The sequence below is a fragment of the Balaenoptera musculus genome, chromosome 11 (assembly GCF_009873245.2).
Source record: "Balaenoptera musculus isolate JJ_BM4_2016_0621 chromosome 11, mBalMus1.pri.v3, whole genome shotgun sequence".
NCBI lineage: Eukaryota > Metazoa > Chordata > Mammalia > Artiodactyla > Balaenopteridae > Balaenoptera > Balaenoptera musculus.
The window spans coordinates 38753601-38780003 of record NC_045795.1 but is presented as its reverse complement, the minus strand read 5'-3'; the positions used below and the strand labels follow the sequence as shown (position 1 = coordinate 38780003).

General features: G+C 36.3%; 1 protein-coding gene across 9 annotated transcripts in view; it reads right to left on the bottom strand.

Annotated features, from left to right (window-relative positions):
* Positions 1 to 26403, bottom strand: part of FKBP5 (FKBP prolyl isomerase 5) — a 100546-nt gene that overhangs the window by 40323 nt on the left and 33820 nt on the right. For 5 of the 9 annotated variants that reach the window (XM_036870335.1, XM_036870332.1, XM_036870330.1 and 2 more), the window contains 2 exons: positions 16165 to 16293; positions 9270 to 9414 (listed from right to left, as the gene is read on the bottom strand). In XM_036870335.1, the coding sequence (XP_036726230.1) occupies positions 9270 to 9414; positions 16165 to 16269 (250 nt within the window). In that variant the 5' untranslated portion in view covers positions 16270 to 16293. Of the gene's footprint in view, positions 1 to 9269; positions 9415 to 16164; positions 16294 to 18008; positions 18048 to 26403 lie in introns of those variants that run through there. The other 4 variants (XM_036870333.1, XM_036870331.1, XM_036870337.1 and 1 more) reach the window with 2 other exon arrangements.

The following is a 26403-nucleotide window of genomic DNA, read 5'->3' as shown; positions in this document are numbered from 1 at the left end:
TCTGCTTCTCTACAGGTGCAGCTTTAGTCTCACTCCAGTCAGCCCTCCTTCTAGATAAGATTTACTAAGATACCCAAAGAATCACCTGCATCCCAACAATATCCAATCCAGAGCAAATCCCTTCTTCCTTAAACTCTTCGCCAAATCACCTAATACAAGTCCAAATCCTATAAAAGACCTTTTGAACACTCTGAGACACCTCCAGTTTCCCATGTGTGCGAGTTCTACCTCCTACGAGTAATAAACCCACTTGTTCACTATAGTTGTTTTCCTAGTGTCTGTGGGTGGAGGGCATTGACAAGCTCACTCAACTGGCTGAAGCAGAGTGCAGGGCCACAGTGAAGAATAGGAAACCAGCAGTATCACTCAGTGTATTTACGAGTAGAACGGAGAGCAGCAGTTAGTCTGGAGTTGGTTAAGCAAGCTTCTACCATATTTCCTTAGATTCAGTTCCTAGAAGTAGAATTACCGGGTCAAAGCATAAACATTTTTAAGATTCTTGATCTTTGGGATCTTTTGATCTTTAGGGTCTTAACTGTAGGTATAATACACCAAGAATATGTAAACGCAATTTATTCTTCCACTTGTTCTGGACTTCAATTTTACCGGCTCAAACACAATTTATCCATTTCAGTAGTCCTATTCCATTAGTAACAAAATCTGAAATAAGAATATATATTTACACAAATATACAGTGTATCTATCTTTAAGTGTAAATGCTTTTTATATATACCTAACTATAAGGGAATTGAAAACGTTAGAAGTGTACAAAGCCCAGTATAAAAGCAATGCACTGTACTTTTTTCTTCTCTCTGCAGAATATTATATAATTTTTTCTGATTAAGAAAATCCAGGTCAAATTTTATAGGCTCACTGTAGGTTCATCAATTGTAACAAGTGCACCATCCTGGAGGGGGTGCTGATAAGAGGGGGAGGCTATGCACATGGCGGGGCAGGGGGTACACGGGAAATCTCTGTACCTTCCGCTCAATTTTGCTGTGAACCTAAAACTGCTCTAAAAGAATAAAGTCTATGAAAAAATCATACACGTTTTAAAATATGACATTTTAATTTAATCACTGAATACTTTCACTTGTAATAAAGACTATAGTGACCATTTTAGAACATTCTTTTTTACTGATTAAAAATTTTTTAAATTGTGGTAAAATACATAAAAATGACCATTTCAACTGTTAAGTGCACAGTTAAGTATATTCACACTGTTGTGCAACCAATGTCCAGAACTTTTCATCTTGCAACACTAAAAGTCTACTCATTAAACTACTCCTCTTTTCCTCCTGTCCCAAGCCCCGGCAAGAATTTTATTCTACTTTGTTTTTATGAATTTGATTACTCTAGATTTCTCTAGATGTAAGTGGAATCACGCAGTATTTGTCTATTTGTGACTGGCTTATTTCACTTAGTGTAATGTCCTCGAGGTTCATCAGTTTTGTCCCATGTGAATAATACTCCTTTATAGGAATATACCATTGTATGTACATAAGACATTTTGTTTATCCATTTGTCTACAGACAAACATTTGGGTGGCTTCCACCTTTCAGCTATAATGAATAATGCTACAAATATGGGTGTACACATATCTCATTAGGACCCTGGTATATACGGAGAAGTGGAATTGCTGGATCATAGGTTAACTCTATTTTTAATTGTTTGAGGAACTACCATACTGTTTTCCATAGTGGCTACACTATTTTACATTCCCACCAACAGTGCACGGGGGTTTCAATTTCTCCACAACTTGCTAACACTTGCAAATTTCTATTTTTTTTTTTTTAATAGTACCTGATGGTGTGAGGTGATATTGTTAAATTTTTTTTTTTTTTTTTTTGGCTGTGCCACACGGCATGCAGGATCTTAGTTCCCTGACCAGGGATCAAACCCGTGGCCCCTGCATTGGGAGTGCAGAGTCTTAACCACTGGACCACCAGGGAAGTCCCTCTCATTGTGGTTTTGATTTGTATTTCCCTAATGATTTAGTGATGTAGAGCATCTTTTCATATGCTTGTAGTCCTTTTGTATATCTTCTTTAGGGAAATGTCTATTTAAGTCCATTGTCCATTTTACAATCAGGATATTTGAGGTTTTTTGGTTGTTGATTATAGGAGTTCTTTGTATATTCTGGATATTAAACCCCTTGTCACATACATGATTTGAAAATATTTCCTTCCATTCTTTAGGCTGCCTTTTCACTCCATTATTGTATCCTTTGATGCACAGTTTTTAATTTTGATGTAGTCCAATTTATGTATTTTTTACTTTTGCTGCCTTGCTGTTGGTGTCATATCCGAGAAATCATTGCCAAATCTAATGTCAAGAAGCTTTCCCTCCAAGTTTCTTCTAAGAAAATACAGTTTTAAGTCTTATATATCTTTGATCCATTCGAGTTAATTTTTGTATGTGATGTAAAGTAAGGGTCTAACTTTATTCTTTTGCATGTGAATATCTAGTTTTCCCAGCATTGTTTGTTGAAAAGACTGTCCTTTCCTCAATAAAACAGTCTTGGCATCCTTGATAAAATTATTGACTATCTAACCTTTAAATGCATGTTGCATTTGAAACCATTGATAATATTGACATCGTCTTTCTTCTTTTTACGCTAGATAAAGCAAAGTTTTTCCTGTGTATTTTTTTCCTCTTATAAATTTATTTAGTCTTATTTTTAAATGTCTTATAAAAGGGCTCTGATAATCATCCCTATTCCCTAACAAAAGTATCTGATTATGAATTCAACAAACTCGTTTATATGTTAAGATTCTTTTAAAGTGTTCATATGTATTATGTTACATTATATTTTTGCCATTTCTCTATTTAATTACTAAGAAAACCGATCACCAGAATGATCTCCCGCACCCTCATGGTTATCATATTCAAAACAGGGGGAGAAAATAATCTGTGCTGGGACAAACCTTAATGATCAACTCTGCCGGCTAAACTGCTAGATACTGAAGGCAGGAGTCATGTGTTGATATTTTTTATTTCCCAAAGAACTTAACACCACAATATTATACTCAATAAAGGAACACGGTCCATGCTGCAGTATCTAATTTAAATGGAGTTAGAAATGTGTTAGCTGCCCCAGTCTGCTCTCACCCCTGCCTAAATTAGCTTCTCCTTAATATCCATTCAGCGATGAAACTGGAAGCATTCTTCCTCTATTAGAAAGTACCAGGTAAAGCCAAAGAAAGTACTTTCTGAAAGTTTGCTGTCTTTCTGGCTCACATTTTTGGGGAGGGTTAGGAAAATTAAATATTTTGGCCTAAAAGCCTTCTTTCCGAATCCTGAGTGCTCCTAAACTGCAGGTTAAAAAAAAAAAAAAGTTAACAGATGTTAAGAATATATTTATGGGGGAGCAAGAGTATCAATAGCAATTTAAAGGGAACACATGGTTAAACCACAACCCACAAGAAGCTGGCTGCATGGTTACCCATTACTAGTAAGTGTATTTTACTACTTGTAAAACGTTGTCAAGGCCTAAAATATGTGAAAAAAAAAAAACATTTCAAATAAAAATAAAACTTTAAAAATAGGGATTAGGCCCACAATACCAAGCATGTAATAGCAATAATTTTGCTTTTGATAAACCTCATTAACTACATCATTCCTGTAAGAAAAATGTCTGGTGTACAGCAGGCACTCAGTAAATTCTGCTGGACCAGGACCTACTTTGTTTCTATACCTAGTGTTTAGGCTAGTTTTAAACCTTAATATCTAACATAACTTGAAAGACACTGCCTGGCTTTGAATCCTGGCTCTGCCACTTACCGTATAACTTTGGGCTAATTACTTAATCTCTCTCTGTACCTTAGTTTCCTCATATGTAAACAAAAAAACCAAAGCAAACCAAAACTAAAATGGTTATAGTAGGTACCTAAAACATTTTTAAAAAATTGGTAAAGTGGACTTCATCAAAATTAAAAACTTTTGTTCTTTGAAAGATCAATTAAGAAAATGAAAAGGCAAGCTAGAGACTGGGAGAACATACTTGCAAAATACACATCTGATTAAGTGCTTGTCTTGTTGAGTACAACTCAATAAAAAGATTGTTTTTTTTTTTTTTAATGGGCAGAAGATTTGAACAGATACTTCACAAAAGAAAACATACAAATGTCCACTAAGCACCAGAAAAGATACCCTCAATGTGACCAGTTACCAGGGAAATGCAACTGAAAACCAAAATGAGATACCATTTCACACCCATTAAAATGGCTAAAGTTAAAAAGACTGATAGTACTAATGGTTGACAAGCATGTGAAAAACAAACTCTCAAACACTGCTGGTGAGAATGCAAAATGGTACAGCCACTTTGAAAAAACAGTATGGTAGTAACTTACAAAGTTAAACATATGTTTTACCATATGATCAACAAGTCCACTCCCAGGTATTTACCCCAAAATAAATTTACCCAACATAGCCACACAAAGACAGGTATATGAATGTTCATTACATTATTCATAATAGCCCCAAATTGGAAACAACCCCAATGTCCGATTTTTTGAATGGATGAACAAATTGTGGTGTTTCCATACTTGTAAAATGCTGCTTGGCAATTCAACATGCATGAATCTCAAAATCGTTATGCTAAGTGAAAGAAGTCAAATGCCAAAGATGACATATGATTCCATTTATATGAATTTTTGGAAAAGGCAAAACTATAGTAACAGAAGCCAGATTAGTGATTCCATGGCCCAGCGTCCATAAGAAAACTTTTCAGGGTGAGGAAATTGTTCTATATTTTGACTGTGGTGGTGGTTACACAACTGTTACCCAAATTCATCAAGCTATACACCCTTTAAAAGGGTTAAGTTTTATTATATGTAAATAGTACCTCAATAAAAAACTCAGTCTTATACACAGATGTTAATATGACTGTCACCTAAACTATACTAAACAAATTGTACAAAAAAATCTATAAAGTAATAATAGGATTGGTGTGAGGATTAAATGAGATAATGCATGTAAACCCTTTGCCTGGCACTGTAAGTACTTAAAAAGCATTAGCCATTAGTCTTTCAACATACTTTCTCCCTTTTACTCCAATATGCTAATGACTGCTAAATTAAAAGATGTTTTAACCTATAATCATGGGTCATCATGCATCTAATAAGGTTAGATTAACGTTAAAGGCAGATCACTGATATTTACTTCATTATGGTTTAATCTCAATAGTAAGAGAGAAGTATAGGTATGTGAAAAATCCAAAATGACTGGTTTGTTCCTCTTACTTCTCAAATCTGGGGGAAGAATATAAGAGAGAGGATTTTTATCTTCATAGTTCCCAACCATGGTAGTCATATACGAAGAACACGAAAAACCACTTCACTGAAGTAGCCTTTTATCAGAAATCACCAGACCTTTATAGGGGTAGATGGGGAAGGGGTGCAGCTTTAGTGTCCTTGGATTTACTTATAAGAACAGAGGTAGATACAATTCTTTCAGCCCCCAAACCCATCCCTTCCCAATTTTAGTGATAACATATTTGCTGCAGGCAGGGAAGGGGAAAGAACAGAACCCCTGTTGTGGAAGTATACTTGAAAATCCTGTCATTCTTATTTCAACTTCTTTTAAGATGGGTTATGGACACAGTTCTAGGAATTCAGAACATGTAACAAAGATTTAGTTAAGAAAATCCAGTGAGGGAAACCATCATCATTCTAATTTCTGTAACATATTCTGTAGTGGTGATAACCAATTGTCTTAGATTGATCCAGTTGTTGTTTTTCCAGACTTTCTGGGGCTAAAAAAGATGGTTAAGCATTCAAAAGGTCTGTATGCAGGCATAGTAAATAGGAGTGAGGACCCAAACTGCTGTAACACAGCTCTTGCCACTCCATTGTAAAGCCAGCCAATAATCCCAGTACTGTAACAACAACAGTTAACAAAAGATTTGAGTGCTTACTACGTATTAGGCTGAGTGCTAAGCAACGGTGTGTAATATCTTATTTAATCCTCAACATATAATTGTATATACTATTATTATCATCACTTTATATATGAGGGAAGTGAGGCACAGAGTTTCAAAGATGGTACAAAAAGAGCAACAGACACACATACAAACAATGTGTAGGTATACCTCAAATTTATACATATGGTATGTGTATTTTTAATGCAATTTTTATAGATAAGTTCTTATGATTCTATTTTAAATACTGAAGTCACAATAGAACCCCAAAATCAGTGTGACTTTCCATTGAAATATTTCTATTTATTCCCTTGGGAGAGGTACAATATAAGGGATCAAGAGAGTTCAATGTACAATATTTGTGCTACAGTTATTTATATTATTTTTCTTCATTATGTTATGAAGTAGCTACTGCCATAACATATAGGTATAAAGCTATAAACTGCCTAACCAATGTTTGTTTTATAGGCAACTATAACACATTATGTTACAGAAGTTTTACCAGAGGGATACTGCTCTAGTCTCATATTTCTAATTATCATCTTAAGGGGGCCTCTAAAGGTTCTGTAATTGTGTTGGGTTTAGTCCTTTGCAGTTTTTGTTCCTGTACTCTTTGCAGAATATACAAGAATGGAATCTTAAGACTCAGGATTAATCTCAAAGCTCTTCTACAGACGCTTCCTTTTTGTAAGAGCAGGGAAGGTTAGGTGGCTTACTCATGTTAACATACCACAGGAAAGAGCAAAGACAGGAACCCTGGCTTCCCAACACCCAGCTGGATGCTCTCCCCATGAGACAACACTATCTCTAGATAGGTGTGCCATAGGTACCAAGTCAACTGGAAGTTGCCTCTTTTCTCTCTGCTCAAAATTCTAGGAAAGATGAAAGACTCATTCACCATTGCATGTTTTACTGAGAAAATCTGGGTAGAGAAGCAATTCTTAAGTCTACTTGCAAAGATAACTGCTGAGAGGAGACCTATTATCTTAAACCTACCAACTTTTTCAAGACAGAAATTCAAAGGCGGGGGGCAGTGGGAACAAAGAGGTCTGATGAGGCCATTTGCTCTGAGGTCATCTAAATTAAATAATGATGCCACAGCCATGCTGGTGGCCCTGGAAATTCACATCCTTACATCAACAAAAATGAAAAAAAGTTTAAGTTAACCGTCATCCTTATCTGCTATGTTAAGAAAAAAAAATCTGTATTCGATTTTGATTGCTATCTTATTGAACACAAGATTAATCTCACATGAGCCATTAACTCACTGAGGACCCAAAGGAGAAGGGAGCAGTGGCACAGCCAGCACTAGAGCTTGGAGGGAGTACAGCTGTACAGGAAGCAGAAGTCACCATGACATACAAATGCCTGTGGGTACCAGGGAAGGCAGAGAGGCAGAAAGAGTTTAACTCTTTAGCTACTTGCTGTTTCCTTTCCTACATCCTTGCTTAGCTAGCAACTCAACTAAGGTGTAGAGTCAGAAAAAGAAAGGAATTATTCAACACTGAGCCATGGTGGTGAATGGGGGGGATCGCCCCTTTTCTCCTACACTTGATCTGGGAACAAACTAGAAGTCCACTATATCTGTGGCAGATAAGAATAAAAAGACTTTGTAATTCAGCCACTAACTTCCAACAAGCCACATGGTCCACAAAGTTCAATTTGATGTATGGGCTATTATTCTTCTTCCAAGATTAAAAAAAATAAGAATACTAAATTAACTGAAGACATTTAAAAGCATTTGTAAAGAAATTAGTAAAAAATCACATTTAAGATTTTAAAACAGTGGTTCTCAACTTTTTTTCCTCAGGACCCTTTACATCTTAAAAATTGAAGACCCTAAGGTCCTTTTGTTTGTATGCTGTATCTATTGATATTTACCATATTTAAAAAAATTTTTAATAGTTATTTACCAGTTCATTTAAAATAACAATAACCTCATATGTTAACATAAATTATTTTTATGGAAAATAACTATATTTCCCAAAAGAAAAAAATGAGTGAGAAGAGTGACGTTGTTTTATAATTTTACAAATGTAAAATGTGTCTGACTTAATAAAAGACAACCAGATTCTCATACCTACTTTTAGATTCATCTGTTGCAATTTTTGGCTGAAGTATATGGAAAAAATCCAAACCCGCACATATAGATAATTAGAAAAGATAGGAGTTTTTTAATAGCCTTTTCAGATAATTATGAATGTAATCTGATACTACATCAAAACTGGACAAGTGGGAGTTTCATAAAGGTTAGTTGCAATGTGGAATCTGAAACTGGTATCAATGAACTTTTCATATTACGTTATGCTAAAATCCATTGTTCTAGTTTACACATCAAATGGACCTTTTACTCATGCATAATTTTACTCATTGCATAACATCTTGCATTGGTCATTGGGAAAATATTGTTCACTGAGTCACACAATCTTCCAAATGTTAACACATTTCATTTCATGATATTTTAAAAATCACATTCATTAATACTCATTGATCTCAACAGAAGTCTTTTAAGTTTTGGGAAGCTGTCAAGCTCTGAGTAGCAGATACAAATTTTCCAAAACTGTAATTTTCACTTGAAAACTCAATGGCAACAAATACTGTCAGTTGTTGTCCTTGAAGTGACAGGCTCACTTCATTCATTTGCGAGAAAATATCTGCCAAATACGGAAAAATCAAGTCTGAATAATCATAGCTTGCCCTTTAAAATAAATATGGTGCTTCATGGAAAAAATGCAGCTAGTTCAGCTCTCAACTAAAGCAAGTACACAAGTGCTTTCCCTTGAGATAGCCACTGTAGCTGGGGATGCAGAAGTGCTTTATGTGCACTTTCCCATCTGTCACAAAATATCAAAACAATGTGAAACTCAAGGATTAGGATTTAATAAAATTAATATGTCTTACACCTTATCAAGGACATTCTTAAGTAAAACTGGCCTTCTTTTTTTTCTTATTTAAACAGTGAGTGAGGGCATACTAATGGTATAGTTTGGTGCCATTGCCTAGATTTGTGCTAAGGCTCCAGCAAATATTCACCATTGCAGCTTGGTACCATCGGTGCAAATGTCAATACAGTAAAATAAATAAATAACATCTTAGTATTATTATGAAAATAATTTTGACACTATGGACCCCCTAAAAGTATCTCAGGGACCCCACAGGGATCCATGGACCATACTTTGAGAACTACTGCTCCAAAATATCTTTATTTTTGGCAAGGATAGGATCCATGAGAACTACTGCTCCAAAATATCTTTACTTTTGGCAAGGATAGGTTCCACTAGCTCCCATATAATATAAATAGCAATAAATCTAAGCAAAACACAACTCAAAAAAAAAAATACCCTCTTACCTTTGCCAAGACTAAAGACAAACGGTTCGTTTCGATCATGACTGGAATCAAACTTCTTTCCATTTGACAATTTTCCTTTGTAATGGACATAAACTTTGTCTCCAATCATTGGGGTTTCCTCACTATTCCCCACTCTTTTGACAATCTAGAAAAGACAAACGTCAAGAAAAATGAGGTTAAACATTTTATTTCTAATCAGAGAATACAGAGGTCACACAGTCCCTTCCACATCACTCAGGCACATTTGCAAACAACTGTCTGTCCTTTCTAAAGGCTTCCCTCCCAGTTCTCTCAATGATCCTCACTGTTACAAAATTATCCTGTACTACTCTAAATCTTTAATGCTATATTTAATTGTATTGTTAATCACACTATTCTCTCAAAATAATTAATCGATAGATCTTGTTTCATTGGTTTAATGCCCCATCTTTTGACACTGAAATCTTTCAAAACACAGTTAGTCCATGTACAAACGGAATTAGACCAAAAAGATTAGTGGACTTTCAAAAACATTCAAAAAGAAGTCTGAAGCAAAGTTTCAAAGGTGAGATTTTTACTTCTCTCCTTTGCTAAAAACATTATCTTTTGACTCGATTCCACTAGTTTGGTTTAATTTCAAAAAGCCCTATTTCCTGATATAAAGGTTATACTTCCTACTATTTGAAGAATATTCAACGTGTAAAAAAAACAGTACCACTGCACAGTTTGATATGATACTGAATAACTTGTGTTCTAGTAAAGGAAATGCCAAAAAGCTCCAAGTTGAAAAACATTTAACTATCATAAAATCCAGTATATTTATTTTGTTCTTGGCAGAGCAAGACACTAATGCAGTTGGTCAGTTCTGGGAAAAGAAAATCAAATCCAGGCATGTGGTGTATAATTTATTCTGTCAATCACTTATGCCAAATTAATCATTTTTATTAGATAACAAAGGATGGTAGCTAATGTCCAATAAACATCTTTTTTGGGGAAGGGTCTGAATTTTTATCTAAAGAATTCAATTATTTGCTCCTAAATTCTTTTTTGAGATGCGTCCTCCTTGCCCCTCCCTCATATCACCACGTAAACACTGTGAACTTAGATTCTATAACTTTCTTAGCTCAAAAGCCTAGACATTCTAAAGGAAAAAAAATGATTACTGCAACTTCATCAAAAAAAGTGTTTGAACTAATCAATGAATTCAGTAAAGTTGCAGGATTACAAAATCAATATACAGAAATCAGTTGTGTTCCTACAAACTAACAAAATATCTGAAAAAGAAATAGAGAAAACAATCCCGGAAATGTAAACCAAAACCACAATGAGATATCACCTCACACCTGTCAGAATGGCTGTTATCAAAAAGACAAGAAATAAAAAGTGTTGGTGAGGATGTGGAGAAAAGGGAAACCTCTTGCACTGTTGGTGGGAATGTAAACTGGTGCAGCCACTACGGAGAACAGTATGGAGGTTCCTAAAAAGATTAAAAGTAGAACTACCATATGATCCAACAATTCCACTTGTGGGTATTCATACAAAAGAAATGAAAACACTAACTGAAAAAGATATATGCACCCCCACCATGTTCACTGCAGCATTACTTACATTAGCCAAGATATGGAAACAACCTGTGTTCATCAATAAATGAATGGATAAAGAAAATATATATTTGTATATGTTATATATATATATATGTATGTATACACACACACACACACACACACACACACAATGGATGATTATTTAGCCATAAAAAAGAATGAAATCGGGACTTCCCTGGTGGCGCAGTGGTTAAGAATCTGCCTGCCAATGCAGGGGACACGGGTTCGAGCCCTGGTCCAGGAAGATCCCACATGCCGCAGAGCAACGAAGCCCATGCACCACAACTACTGAGCCTGCGCTCTAGAGGCCGAGAGCCACAACTACTGAGCCCATGCACCTAGAGCCCATGCTCTGCAACAAGAGAAGCCACAATAATGAGAAGCCCGCGCACCACAACGAAGAGTAGCCCCAGAGAAAGCAGCAGCAAAGACTCAGGGCAGCCAAATAAATAAACTTATTTAAAAAAAAAAAAAAAAGAATGAAATCTTGCCATTTGTAACAACATGGATGGACCTTGAGGGCATTATGCTAAGTGAAAATAGGTCAGACAGAGAAAGACAAATACCGTATGATCTCACTTATATATGCAATCTTAAAAAAAAAAAAAAGAAAGAAAAGTAAAGAAAAAACTAAATTTATAGATACAAAGAGCAGAAACAGATTGGTGGTTGCCAGAGGTCAGAGTTTGAGGGGAGGGTGGGAGAAACGGGTAAAGGGAGTCAAAAGGTACAAACCTTCAGTTACAGAATAAGTCATGGATGTAATGTACAGCATGATGCGACAGTTAATAATATTGTATTGCATATTTGAAAGATGCTAAGAGAATAGATCTGAAAAGTTCTCATCACAAAAATATTTTTTTAAACTATGTACGGTGACAGACGCTAAATAGACTTATTGTGGTGATCATTTCATAATACATACAAATGTCAAATCATTATGTTGTACACCCGAAACTAATAAAATGTTATATGTCAATCATACCTCAATAAAAAATCCCATTCACAATATCATCAAAAACTATAAAATAGTTAGAAATAAATTTAACCAAGGAGGTGGAAGATCTATACACTGAAAACTATAAGATTCTGATGAAAGAAACTGAAGAAGACACATATAAGTGGAAAGGTGTCCTGTGATCATGGATGAGAAGAATTAAAAATGTTAAAATGTCCATACTACTGAAAAACATCTATAGATTCAATCCAAGACATATCAAAATTTCCCATGGTATTTTTCACAGAAATAGAAAAAAAAAAAAAGCTAAAATTCATACAGACCCATAGAAGATCCCAAAGAGTCAAAGCAATCCTGAGAAAGAACAAAGCTGGAGGCATCACATTTCCTGATTTCAAACTATATTAAAAGCTATAGTGATAAAAACAGAATAGTACTGACATAAAAACAGGCACACAGACCAATGGAACAGAATCGAGAACCCAGAAATAAACCGTAGCATATACAGTCAACTAATATTTGACAAGGGAGCCAAGAATGCTCAATGAGGAACAGATAATCTCTTCAGTAAAAGATGTAGGGGAAACTGGATAACCCTATGAAGAATAAAATTGGACCCCTATCTTACACCACTCACAAAAATTAACTCAAAATCAATGAAAGACTTAAATATAAGATATGAAACTATAACACATCTAAAGGAAAACAAGGGAAAAATCTCCTTGACATTAATCTTGGCAATAATTTTTTGGATATGACACCAAAAGTACAAGCAACAAAAATAAATAAGTGGAACATCAAACTAAAAAGCTTCTGTGGGCTTCCCTGGTGGCACAGTGATTAAGAATCCTCCTGCCAACGCAGGGGACACAGGTTCGAGCCCTGGTCCGGGAAGATCCCACATGCTGCGGAGCAACTAAGCCCATGCGCCACAACTACTGAGCCTGCGCTCTAGAGACCACGAGCCACAACTACTGAAGCCCACGCACCTAGAGCCCATGCTCTGCAACAAGAGAAGCCACTGCAATGAGAAGCCTGTGCACTGCAATGAAGAGTAGCCCCTGCTCACTGCAACTAGAGAAAGCCTGCATGCAGCAACAAAGACCCAACGCAGCCAAAAATAAATACAAATAAAATAAATTTATATATATATTAAAAAAAAAAAAGCTTCTGCACAGCAAAAGAAACAATCACCAAAATGAAAAGGCGATCTATGGAATGGGAGAAAATATCTAAAAACCATATATTTGATACTGAAAATATACAAGGAACTCATGGCTATAATCAAAAAATCAAGAAATAACAAGTGTTGATGAGGATGTGGAGAAAAGTAAACCCTGTACACCGTTGGTAGGGATATAAATTGGGACAGCCACTATGGAAAACAGTATGAAGTTTCATCAAAAAATTAAAACTAGAACTACCATATGATCCAGCAATTCCACTTCTGGGTATAAATCCAAAGGAAATGAAATCACTATCTCAAAGAAATAATGGATAAAGATGTGGTATATATATATTATATATATATATATATAATAGAATATTATTCATTCATGAAAAAGAAGGAAATAATACCATTTGAGACAATATGAATGTACCTTGAGGGCATTATGCTAAGTGAAATAAGTTAGTCAGAGACAGATAAATACTGTGTGATATCACTTATATGTGGAATCTAAAAAAGCTGAACTCACAGAAACAGAGAGTAGAATGATGGTTGCCAGGGGCTAGGGGAAAATGGGGAGATGCTGGTCAAAGAGTACAAACTTCCAAGTTATAAGATGAATAAATTTTTGGGATCAAATGTACAGCGTGGTGACTATAATTAACAACACTGTATTATATACTTGAGAGCTGCTAAGAGAATAGATCTTAAATGTTCTTACCACAAAAAAGAAATAATTATCTGAGGTGATGAAGGGGTTAACTAACCCTACTGCAGTAATCATTTCAAAACATTTAAGTGTATCATATCATCACACTGTATACCTTAAACTTACATAGTGTTATATTTCAAATATATCTCAATACAGCTGGGAAAAAATAATTACAGTTTAAAAAATTATATTAAGTGCTAGTAAAAAAAAAAAAGTAGAATCATTACTGCCCTTCTAGTACTCAAGGGGAAAAAAAGTTTCAGAAAAGTTAATCTAAAAGAAATCACACGATATTCTAGAAGTGCTTGTGTTCATGAACTGCATGCAGTATTTAGGAGCCTGAGCCTCCCCTGGAGGGAATCTGCATTTCTAGGACTATAACCAAGTAACTGGGCATATGGGATGAATGGCTACCATGGAGTCAGAGCTGTTCACATCAGCAAGTGATACTGTGGTATCACTTCCGGTTTCCCCAACAAGACGAGTTTAGTGCCTAAATCTGGAGCTGTCTTAAGGATATGATCTAGTCTCAATTCATTTTAAAAATGTAAGCTCCAAAAAGAAATTTTATCTTCCTGGGTTAGTTTCTCACTTCCCAGATCTGCCTTGGTCTTTTAAAAAATATATACAGTAACAGTTAATAAGAGAGATTATTACAATCATGGCACTGTGCTAAATGCTTTACGTAATCTCAATAATTCTATGAGGTAGGCAGTATTATTACTCTAATTTTACAAATGAGGAAACTTCATCACAGATAGGTTACTAAATTGCTCTAGGTCACAGAGTTAAAAGACCTAATCTTAACCAAAAGCCATGGTGAAACATGAGGCTTTAGACAGTGATAAACCATAAGATTTAAAGGGTTTATAATCTCTAAATGTTTCTTACAAGCCTAAAAATCTTATTAGATTTACTCCCTAGAACAAAGCAGGGCCTCAGGCAAGTTGGGAGCCATGTTCTCTGTACCAGTGCTCTGAAAAAGAGGAGAACTTAAACAGAGGTAGGGAGATGCTGAGGATAGCCCACAGAATTTCCACTGTCTTGAGAGGCATTCTGGAGTATGGGATGAGTAATTCACAGAGCTACAAGGTTGAAAAGCCCTCTGAATGAAGATACCATAATATACATCTTATGCTATAGATAGCATAAAGCCCTTATTCTACAGGTTCAAGTCTTCAAACTTTGGCTTGGCATATAGCAAGCTAATAGTAAAACATGTATATTCGGAAGAGATTCAGGTGCAGAAAAAAGCTTGCACATAAGCAAGATTAGCCAAAACAAACTAAAAAAATTCTCGTTTGCTACTGATAACACAAGGAGATGTTAAAACTCAGCTTAGTGGTAATATTTAGAATGCTTAAGATAATCTTTTCAGCAAAAAAAAAATTAATTATACAAAACTTGAACGCATAACAACAGTGTAGGAGAAAAAAGAACTTAGTATGACTAAAACCATTTAACCTCTCTTTATTATACGGAATAATAACACATATATATCTTCCATACATAAATGGAAGAATCAAAAAGAACTCTGGGGCTTCCCTGGTGGCACAGCGGTTGAGAATCTGCCTGCCAATGCAGGGGACACGGGTTCGAGCCCTGGTCTGGGAAGATCCCACATGCCACGGAGCAACTAGGCCTGTGAGCCACAACTACTGAGCCTGCGCATCTGGAGCCTGTGCTCCGCAACAAGAGAGGCCGCGATAGTGAGAGGCCCGCGCACCGCGATGAACAGTGGCCCCCACTTGCCGCAACTAGAGAAAGCCCTCGCACAGAAACGAAGACCCAACACAGCCAAAAATAAATAAATAAATAAATAAATAAATAAATAAGCTCATAAAACAAAAAAAAGAACTCTGTCTCACGAAACCACTGTGAGATTTAAAAAAAAATGTAAAAATGATTAATTACAGAATGAAAAAAGTGTTTTTAAGGAGGAAAGCTAATTCAAAAGTGAGATATATTCTCTGATGAAACCTCAAAAAAATACCTGCACTGCACACAGGAATTCTATTTGTATGTAAAAAACCAATCCTTTTGAACTCTGCAAGTTAGCTTTTCTTTTTCTTTTAAAAAAGTCTTTTGAATTGTCATTTGCTAGCTTTAATATACTTAAATATTATATTAAAATAATAACCCATTTATACACTCTGAGAATAGAGAGAGACAGCCTTTTGGAGTCAGACATAACTTGGACCTGAACCCCAGATCTGCATTTACTAAGACATATGATTTGGGGCAAGTCAATTTACCTAGCTGGCCCTCAGTTTTACCATCTATAATCTGGGATTAAAAATAAACCTCCAGTTATGAAGACAAAATGAGAATTTAACTGCAGTGTTTGGTACTTAGTAAGCCTCAATAAACATTATCCATCTCCACCTCCAGCCAAAAAAACAAAAGAAGATTTTTATTGACAATCTTTCCAGATAGCAAATTTCCCAAAATGTCATTCATCCTTGTGGCCTCACCTTTAATACTCCTCTATCTTTTTTGGAGGTAATATCCTCTCCCTGTTCAGCAACAGCTGCTGCGGGGCTTTCTCCATTGTTCTTGGCAGCTTCATCAGTAGTCATTGTCTTTTATAAGTAGACAACCTGCTGAGAAGAAACATATTTTAGTAGGAAAAGTATCACTTCTTTATGCATCTTAAATGCCCCTAGGAACTGAGCTTTACCTGACCCAAGATTTACTAAGGGCCAATAAGGTTAAACACTGAAAAGGAAAATAAAAACATTTGCTATGAGCATGTATTGATGTCGTGAGGCATGTAAATGAAACATCATCCAACTCTTCAATTTCCCATCCAGCTCTGATCCCAAATGAGAGAGCAGACCAAGTCAGGTTTGATAGTGATTATATTCCTTAGCATGATAACGCATTGAGAAGTAGTCCTTTCAGAACTTTGAAAACATCCTTTTCCTACAGCCATATTCTTGACAGAGAATTAAGAACTTATCAGGTGATGTGATAAAAGAAATGATAATATATCACAGTGGAAAACAGGACAGGCTTTCAAAATGACAGACCCCAGTCTGAGTCCTAGCTCCAGCAATATCTGTTTGACATTTGCAAACTTAAAGTCACTGAGCCTCAGTTTCACATCTGTAAAATGGATGGAGTTTTTGTTCATAGAGTTACTGTGAGGCATTAATGAGATAACAAATGTTAAGAGATTAGCACAAAGTCATAACTTAAAAATGTAAACATTTATCATGATTATTACTGGGTCTTTTATAGAGCCATATTTTTCATTTCCTGCGCAAGAGTTCCTTTGGAATGAGGTTCTTCCCTACCATGGCATTCCAGGCCCTCCACAACATGATCCTTACCTATTTTTCAGGTCTAGCTTCCACTACTTTCTTTCATGCAGCTCATGCTCTAGCCAAACCAGACTAATTCTTCTCCCATAACAAGTCCCGTGCTTTCCCATCTCCATGCTCTTGGTCACTCTTTTTTAAAATCCCCATTCTTGGGCTTCCCTGGTGGCGCAGTGGATAAGAATCTGCCTGCCAATGCAGGGGACACGGGTTCAAGCCCTGGTCCGGGAAGATCCCACATGCCGTGGAGCAACTAAGCCCGTGCGCCACAACTACTGAGCCTGTGCTCTAGAGCCCGCGAGCCACAACCACTGAAGCCCGCGTGCCTAGAGCCCGTGCTCCGCAACAAGAGAAGCCACCGCAATGAGAAGCCCGTGCACCTCAACGAAGAGTAGCCCCGCCCGCCACAACTAGAGAAAGCCCACATGCAGCAACGAAGACCCAACACAGCCAAAAATAAATAAAATAAAAATTTAAAAAATTAAAGAAAAATAAAATCCCCATTTTTCCCACTCAAATGCTACCTCCATCTTACCAAACTTGACCTTCTATTTTGCAGTTGTCTGCCCTTTTCTGTACTTCCTTAGCTCTCCCCTTGATTTGTTGTCTATAATACATTCGTAAGACAACACACTTGTTGTATTTAAAAGATCCTTGAGAGCAGGGCCATGCTTGGTTCATATTTAGATTCCTGAGAACACCTCTACCTTTTAGACTGGAATGACAGAAAGGTCAAGGAATCTGAAGCTCCTTACAAGCTGTTTAATGTGCTTACTTTAACTTCTCTAAGTTTTTTTCCCTACCTGTGTAATTAGAATAAAAATAGTATCTACTTTCACAGAGTGATCTTCTGGATTAAATGGTATAATATGTATGTTAAAAGTATACTATTCCAATGTTAACTCTTATTATTATCATCAGTCACCTAAATGACAGACACTTTTCATGCAAGGCAAATACCAACAGGCTAATCAACAAGACAAAACAAAACACACCTTGCTGGCTGCTGCCATGATGAATTCCATACTGCTCTCCTGGTTGAGCAGGGGAAGACAAGAATTAATCACTTCTACAGCTATTCAGTATTAGGCTAATAATGGACATAAGGCTCCCTAAGTCACCTGTGGGACCCTCTTGCCTACACAGTTAAAAAGTGCTATTTTACACTTGTGAAAAATGTCTTACTGAAACAACTGATAATTAGACAACTAAATATAGTTGATATAGTGTTTTAAATCATTTCCAATTTCCAGTGTCTAAATTTACTTCAGTGTCAACAAAGACACAAATCAAATTTTGCTGTGCCCCCAAATCTTCAAAGAGAACACCAAAAACCAGGGGCTTAGCCCTTTGCTTTATTTTCTAGTACACTTTATGCCAAACACAAAAGATCCAAATGCTTGGCTCAGGATGAGGGAAAGGCCAGAACAAAGCGTTCTCAAACAAACAACAACAAAAATTAAGTACCTACTTGTTGTGTGATGCTGGGCAAGATAATTAGGAAAATTAGATGAACAGGGTTTGTTCCCAAATTCTAGTAACCTACCACTTATAAAACACTCTCTGATGCATAGAAATTTGCAGGAGCCACCTCAAAAACAGAGGGAAAAGATCGTTTAAACATTCTGGAGGTGTTGGACCGTATCCCTGGAAAAATATATACACACAAAAAAATTTCCTGGTGCTTTACAGGTACATAGACATCCATCAGTAAACCCCTGGGGAAACCTTGGAGTAAATCAATAAACAAATTAAAACCACCAAATGAAAGGTTATTAGGGAACAGGACAGCTACACGGTCTCAAAACATGAACTACAGATTACTTATTATTAAAAAAGGAAAAAGGGCTTTCCAGTGGAGTGATCTGACAAACCTCCCCCTTCACACAAGTGATCTGCATCATGACAAAACTCTGCATCTTCTATATTAACACAAACCAATATCAGTGTGCCTCCTGATGTGATGTAATGGGAAGTATACATGTGGTATTCCTACCAAAAACATTTAACCTGAAACTAATCAAGAAGAAAAGACAAAATTAGGTGGTGGAACATTCTACAACTGGCCTAGACTCCTCAAAATGTTAATGTTATGAAAGACAAAAAAAAGTTAAAAAAAAAGAAAAGGGGCCTGTTCTGGTTTAAAAAAGACTAAAGAGACACAGCCACCAAATGCAGTGTGTGATCCTTGGCTGGATCCTGGATTAGGGGGAATAAAAATTTATAAAAGCACATTTTTGGGAGAATTAGGAAAATTTGGAAAAACAGACCATACATTACCTTATTATTACTGTATAATGTTAGCCTTCTGGAGTGTGATATAGCATTGTGGTTTTATACAGAATAATATCCTCATTCTTAGGAGACACATGTTGAAGTATTTAGGGGTGAGGTGCCATGATGTCTGCCACTTACTTTCAAATCATTTGAGAGAGAGCATGTGTGAGCACAAATATCACCAAAAGCTAAAAACAGAGCATTCAGAAAGCATGACTACAACACATCCAAAGGCAATGCCTTTCTTTTGAATGTTTGTCACTTGTAGATCAGCTAAACTTTTAAACGAAAATACTGTCAATCAAAAAACATTTTCTTTTGTTCTAACCCTCCCCTTTGGAAACAATGGCTTGCTAAAATTTAAATAAATAGGGAACTTGTATAAGTTGACTTGCAAGCTTTATAAATCTCATTTGATAAAGGAATTTGCTCTTCATTTTTGGTTCTAACACTTGAAGGGATTCAAATAATCTTCGTAATCTCAGAACGATTCTGACTAGTATGGAGTCCATGTGAAAAGAGGTAGCACGAATTAAATTAATTAAAACACAAAGATAAAAACAACACCAAAACTTTGTTGAACTTTCAAAGGCAGATAAATCTGGAAGAATAAAGAAATAAACTGAACATTCCAAGTACTTCCCCTTAATTCCAGTTACACCATTTGGGGTATAGATTTTTGTAAGCAAACAAAACAAAGAAAAACTTCTTCCTTGATCTAATGTTACATGAAAAAAAGGCTGTAAGAACAGATAATTCCTAAAAACCTGTAAGACACACTAAGAAAATTTCACTTTTTTCATAAGAGAGCCTTTTCTTCGTTCCCCTACTCTAGGTTTATTCTGGATTTAAAATCACTCTGTAGCTATGGATATTAATCTATGATAAAGCTCACTGTCCTGAACTGTCCAAAGGGGGAAATTGCTGCCCAGAGCCTCAGAGAGGGAACACACAGTTCGTTCTGTTATGGACATGCCAGATAAGCATGCACTCTCCAAAGTGCTGGTCAGCAAACACCTGAGACATCACAGAAAAATGAGACTACGCTTAAAATTTCATCAACAGTGTACTGAAAACTTCAGTTAACCTAACTAAATTGTCATATTCTCCCAAATGAGAAATCATTTTAAAGGTTTATCCACTAATTAACCATGTATATTACCTACTGTTGTAGTTGTTCTCTTTGTTAAAATATAGATATCTTGTATTACAGATTATCCTACTGTCTAACAGAAGAGTTTTCAGAAAGAAGACAAAAAAGAATATAGGAACTGGCTACTTTGTTAGAAACACAGAAAATTACAAAATTACAGCAGCACTCTTTCTAAGTACCATAGATGTCTGGGCCATAAAGGCTTTCAGTCTCCTAAAACTAAAACACAAAAGAAAGAGAGAAAACACAAGGAAAGGCTTGTAACTGAATGCAGTATAAGTGCATCCTAATTTTGAAAATATTCATGTAAGGACGAACTGGAAAGCCCTCATTTACTTTCAACCCCAGGCCTCTATCAAACATTCAAGTCCAGTAACACAGGAGTGTCAGGAGGAGTTATCTATTTGTAGGCAAGACACACACAAAAGAGAGATATACATGCATGCAGAGGAAACGAGATCAAATATAAAGACAGACTATATGTCTATATGAAACTGCACACTGTATTTATTCACCTACTTTCCCCCAGTTAATTTGCTTCCTCCACACTGGGGTGCAGAATGGGGAGATGATGACAACACTCTTATATATATGCTCATACATTTACTTTTCTCCTTTAAAAAGAAACCTGCAAGAAGTATATACCAAAGAGCAATAAGCAGGTGAAAAGATGTTTCCAACATCCTTATTCATAAGGGAAATGCAAGTCAAAATCACAATGAGATACCACTTCACACTCATTAGGATGGCTATTATCAAAAAAGGAAAAATGACAAGTGTTGGTGAAGATGTAGAGAAATCAGAACCCTCATGCACTGCTGGTAGTAATGTAAAATGGTGCAGCCTCTGTGAAAAGGTTTGGTGGTTCCTCAAAATATTAAACACAGAATCACCATATGATCCAGCTATTCCACTCCTAGGTATGTACCCCAAAGAAGCAAAAACCCAGAGACTCCAAAACAGATACAGTAGTAGTATTCACAAAAGCCAAAAGGTGGGAAAAAATCCAAGTGTCCATAAACAAAATATGGTATGTGTGCAATATGTATATATATTATTATTAAATGAATATTATTTTCATACAAAGGAATGAAATTCTGATACATGCTACAACATGGATGAACTTGAAAACATTATGTTAAGTGAAATAAGCAAGACACAAAAGGACAAATATGTATGATTCTACTTTTATGAGGTACTTAGAATAGGCATATTTATAGAGACAGGACTTCCCTGGTGGCGCAGTGGATAAGACTCCACGCTCCCAATGCAGGGGGCCCGGGTTCGATCCCTGGTCAGGGAACTAGATCTCACATGCATTGCCGCAACTAAGAGTTTGCATGCCACAACTAAGGAGCCCGCCTGCTGCAACTAACACCCTGCACAACCTGTCAACCAACCAACCAAACAAACCAAATAAATAAATACTAAAAAAAATTTACAGACACAGAAGTAGAATAGAGATTACCAGGGGCTGAGGGTAGCAGAGAAATAGAGAGGTTGTTTAATGGATATAGAGTGTCTTTTTGGGAAGATGAAAAGTTCTGGAGAAGATGGTGGTGATAACTGCACAACAATGTGAATGTACTTAATGTCACTGCACTGTACACTTAACCATGGTCCTCTCTTTAGCTCTCCTACCTTCCCCTTAATTGAGGATACCTTCTGTATTTCCAGTGCAATCCCAAAGTTCTGAGTCGAGCCTCCAGAAGTGATTATTGTATCAGTTCTTCGGGAACCAAAGACTCTGGGATGTCCAATCATGAAGACTGGAGAGGAAAAAGAATCCTAAATGGAGCTACCCCTTGATTGCTACAAATTATTTCCTCCTTTATTGTCTCTCTCAGATACATACAATGCTTTGGTAAACTCACTTTCCTTCTCAGTAATTAGTGAAGAAGAGCAAAGTTAATAGACCAAATTTACCATTACTCCTGTCGCTAACCCTGTTTTACTTGGATGAATTATGTTCTTAAATAAGCAGGAAGCAAAGAGTTATATTAGCATTAAAACAAAACAAAAAAAGGTCTAGAAAATATCAGACCATCCAAATACCAAGGGCTGAAAGACTAAGGATCAACTTCCCCCATATGCATGGGCAATGGAGTGACAGAAAAATTTTGCAAAGCTCTGAGCTTGAAAACAAGAAAAGGTGTATCACTGAACTAGAACACAGATGAGATCAGCCAGAGGAGAGAACAAAGAAGAGCAATTGCCTTCGAAACACCGACTGTAAGAACAGCTCTTCCAAACGGAGCCTGGTCAGCATTACAAAGAGCAGAGAAATTAAGTAGAGCCCCACCTGGGGGACAGAGCAGATGCTGTGTTCAGATCAGTTAGGCCAGGTAGGTTTCCCTCCCTCCCGAATGCACAAGGTGGCTCCCATTTTTTTCTATGAACATGTAAGAATTTTCTTTACTCCTGGGGTTCTGATGTATCACCAGGATATACGTGTTATTAATCTTCTTTCCTTCATTCCTGCAGGGGCCTTAACATCCCTGGTCCTTAAATGCTGAAGACAAGTCTTTGAGGAGGATCTCAGGAAAGTTCCTACTAATATTTCTTTTCCTTCACTGTCTGTCCTCTGCTTCTAGAAGTCTTATTAGACAGACTTTGGGCATCTTGGTTCTATCCTTCAGGTCTCCTAAACATGTTTCTCGGCATAAATATTAGAATTACCTGAGGGAGACACAAGAGGGAGGGGATATGGGGATATACGTATGCATATAGCTGATTCACTTTGTTATACAGCAGAAACTACACAACATTGTCAAGCAATTATACTCCAATAAAGATATTAAAAACACAAACAATAAAGTACAGCAAAGAACCAAGGGAAAAAAAAAAAGAATTACCTGAGAAGCTTTAAAAAGCCACTGATGCCTGGACCCACTCCCCGAGAGTCTGGATTTAATTGGTCTGTGTGGTCAGAACGTCAGTGTTTTTACACAAGTATCTCAGATGATTCTAATGTGCACACAGGGTCACGAAACCACCTCAATTCCATCTTTGCCTTTTTGCTCTATATTCCTAAGAGATCTCCTTTGATGGAATTTCTAGATCACCATTTGGTTGTCAGCTACGCCCACTGTGTCATTTAATTTGTTTCAAAGGATTTTAAAAATATTTATTTCTATATACTCTCTTATTATCTAATTGCTCATTTTTTCTTAGCATGTCCTTACTTTATGGATGCAATTACCTTTCAAATATTTCTGAAGATTCTACTTAGAATAAAATGGGACATCTCCTATGAATAAGTATTTGGCTAAAAAGTTTTTAAGGAAAAAAAAATGCTGATTTTTATGTATCCCCTAGCATCTCCCAAAGGCAACTGGGCAGTAGTTAAGGTTGAGAAGTTAAGAAATGGAAGGAAAGGAGAGAAAGGTAGCATACTGTGAGTGTAAAGTTAAGTATAAGGGGAATGTATAAGATGCAAAATGTGAGAATTTTGAGACTTTTACTAGGCTTACAAAGGGAAACAGTAAAATGCTTGGTGGAAAGGGGAGTGGAGAGCAAAGGCGTTAAGAACAAGAAAGAACTTGACAAGCTTAAATTACACAGGGAAAGGGTCACAGGGAAACAAAAAAAGTAATGATTCAATAGTAGGAAGAACAAAGGCATAGAATTGTTTCGTCAATTAAACATTTATAGATTGCTTTTTTTGAATTATTATTTTACTTTTTTATACAGCAGGTTCTTATTAGTTATCCGTTTTATACATATTAGTGTATACATGTCAATCCCAATCTCCCAATTCATCCCACCACCACCGCCCCCCGCCACTTAAGTTACAGCTAAATTAATGTGGCTAAATAAAGTATTCTAAGCTTTTCCTCAAGAGGAATGTTTAAATAAAAATAGCAATCCATACTATAAAAATATTATGCTGTCTTTGAAAAGGATTGAGATAAATCTAAAGAGAATCCCTGAGCTAAGAGTCTAAACACCAAAAACATCAAAACAACTGAACTGAGAAAGGATTTTGTAGATGCCCATCGACTAAAAAAGAATACCATTGTAATAAATGAAATGTATTGTTACAATGCATAGTGCCCAGTGATGATTTGGTTCTCCCGGCTGTAAACAAAACCAACATCACTTGAGGATGTTACAAAGGGATAATACATGTGGTACAGATAATGTGGTATATCGTAATTGCTTGCAGGAACAACCATGTTTCCAGTTATTTTATAGATTTTGGTTGTGTGTAGAATCATTTTTAGAGCACTGGCTTACAATTATGCAAATATTATATATTACATGCCAAAATGTCTTTTTCATCATTGTTCTTCCTTAGAGTTAAGACAACTAAACTCTGGAAATATTAATATGGAACAGGCGAGATCTTAGCTATTCCAGATAAGCAAGCTTCTAATAATGACACGGAAGTTGGAACAACATCCAACATGGACTATTAAGCGAATGGCAAGCTGCACAACAATTTGTAGTATGATCCTATTTTTAGGAAGAATACGGTGTATATTTACTTATATATACAAGAAAAATATATTAACCACCGTTAAAACAGTGTTACCTCTGGAGAATGAGATTTAGGAGTCTAAGAAGGGATTTTCACTTACAAAATTTTTATCATTTAAATAGTTTAGCACTAAGTATATATTACTTCCATGATTTTTTTAAAAAAACTAGGACAAAAGCCGAAAACACTTCACGGTTGCACTCATCAGGACTATTCTTTCTGTCAATTTAACTCAAACATTTTGGAGTGCCTCCTAGCAGAGAAGCAAAATCTAGTGGAGCAGAGTTCGTGCTTGTGAGACATCCAGAAGGCAGTCAGAGACAAGGCCTGCACTCAGGAGAGAACGCTGGGGGACAGTACACGTTGGGGCGTGATCAGATTCTACATGGGAATTAAGATAAAAGTACACTTGCAGTTACTGCTAAGAAGTACAACAGTGGTTCTTAAACTTTTAAGGTCCAGCCCCACTTCTGATTACTAGGTCTTGTGCAGTACAGATGAAATTTTTTCCATCTCCCTGGAACTTACATTCTGGAAAGGTAAACACAGTAGGAGTGAGCCTCCATTCATGTTTTAGTTAGAAAAATTAAATTTCTACCTGTGCCACCGTGGTAGATTATTAACTTGAGTTGATTCATTAGGGTCAAACAGTTTGATTCCAAGTCTGCTGGTGATTTCTAAGAACAGGCCAGCAAGGTAACATATGGCAAAGGTCTGTAAACATGGTATAGGCAGAGAATGTGTCCTATTCATTTTTGGACCCCCAACACCTAGTGTAAATGGATGGCATATAAGAGGCAGTCGATAAATGCAAATGAATTGTGATTTTCAAAAGCAACTGATTGATATAAAGATGGTAAAATAGCAGACACTACAAGGAATCAGCACTGAAATATCATTACCAGTTGACTGTATTCCTTCTCTAAATCTACTCTGAAAAATCTAATCTGGAGAATTACACCGTACCTAAGTGTTTCAACTATGAAAGCAAAAAATAATATTCTGCTCTAATCAGGGGTGGTAATCAAGAAAACCCTAGCATAATTAATACATCCCTGAAGTACACTGTAAGTATATGTCTATGTATACATACACATAACAGGTTTATCTTATTAATTATATCAGTTTGACTTAAACATGGGCAGTCAAAAACAGAGGACCACACCTAGCTGTCAATCTCTGAGTATACACTAATAGCAACTGGGGGAAGAGATGCTCAGAGAGCTGGACTGCAGAAGAGGAAGAAACCTAGGATAAAATTTTTGTATAGTACTGCATTCCTCTTATGGTTTCATTAAAGCACTATAACATAAATTAAGCAGGTTTAAAACATGGCTTCACTCTGTTTCCCAAGGTCCATTATATGTCCAAGAGTAAAACTGCACAAGAATAAACTGCATTTTGGGTCTGTGAGCAAATCCTTAAATACAGAAGGAAAAAACCCTTGGCCACCTTAAATCCCTCCACAAAAGTATGG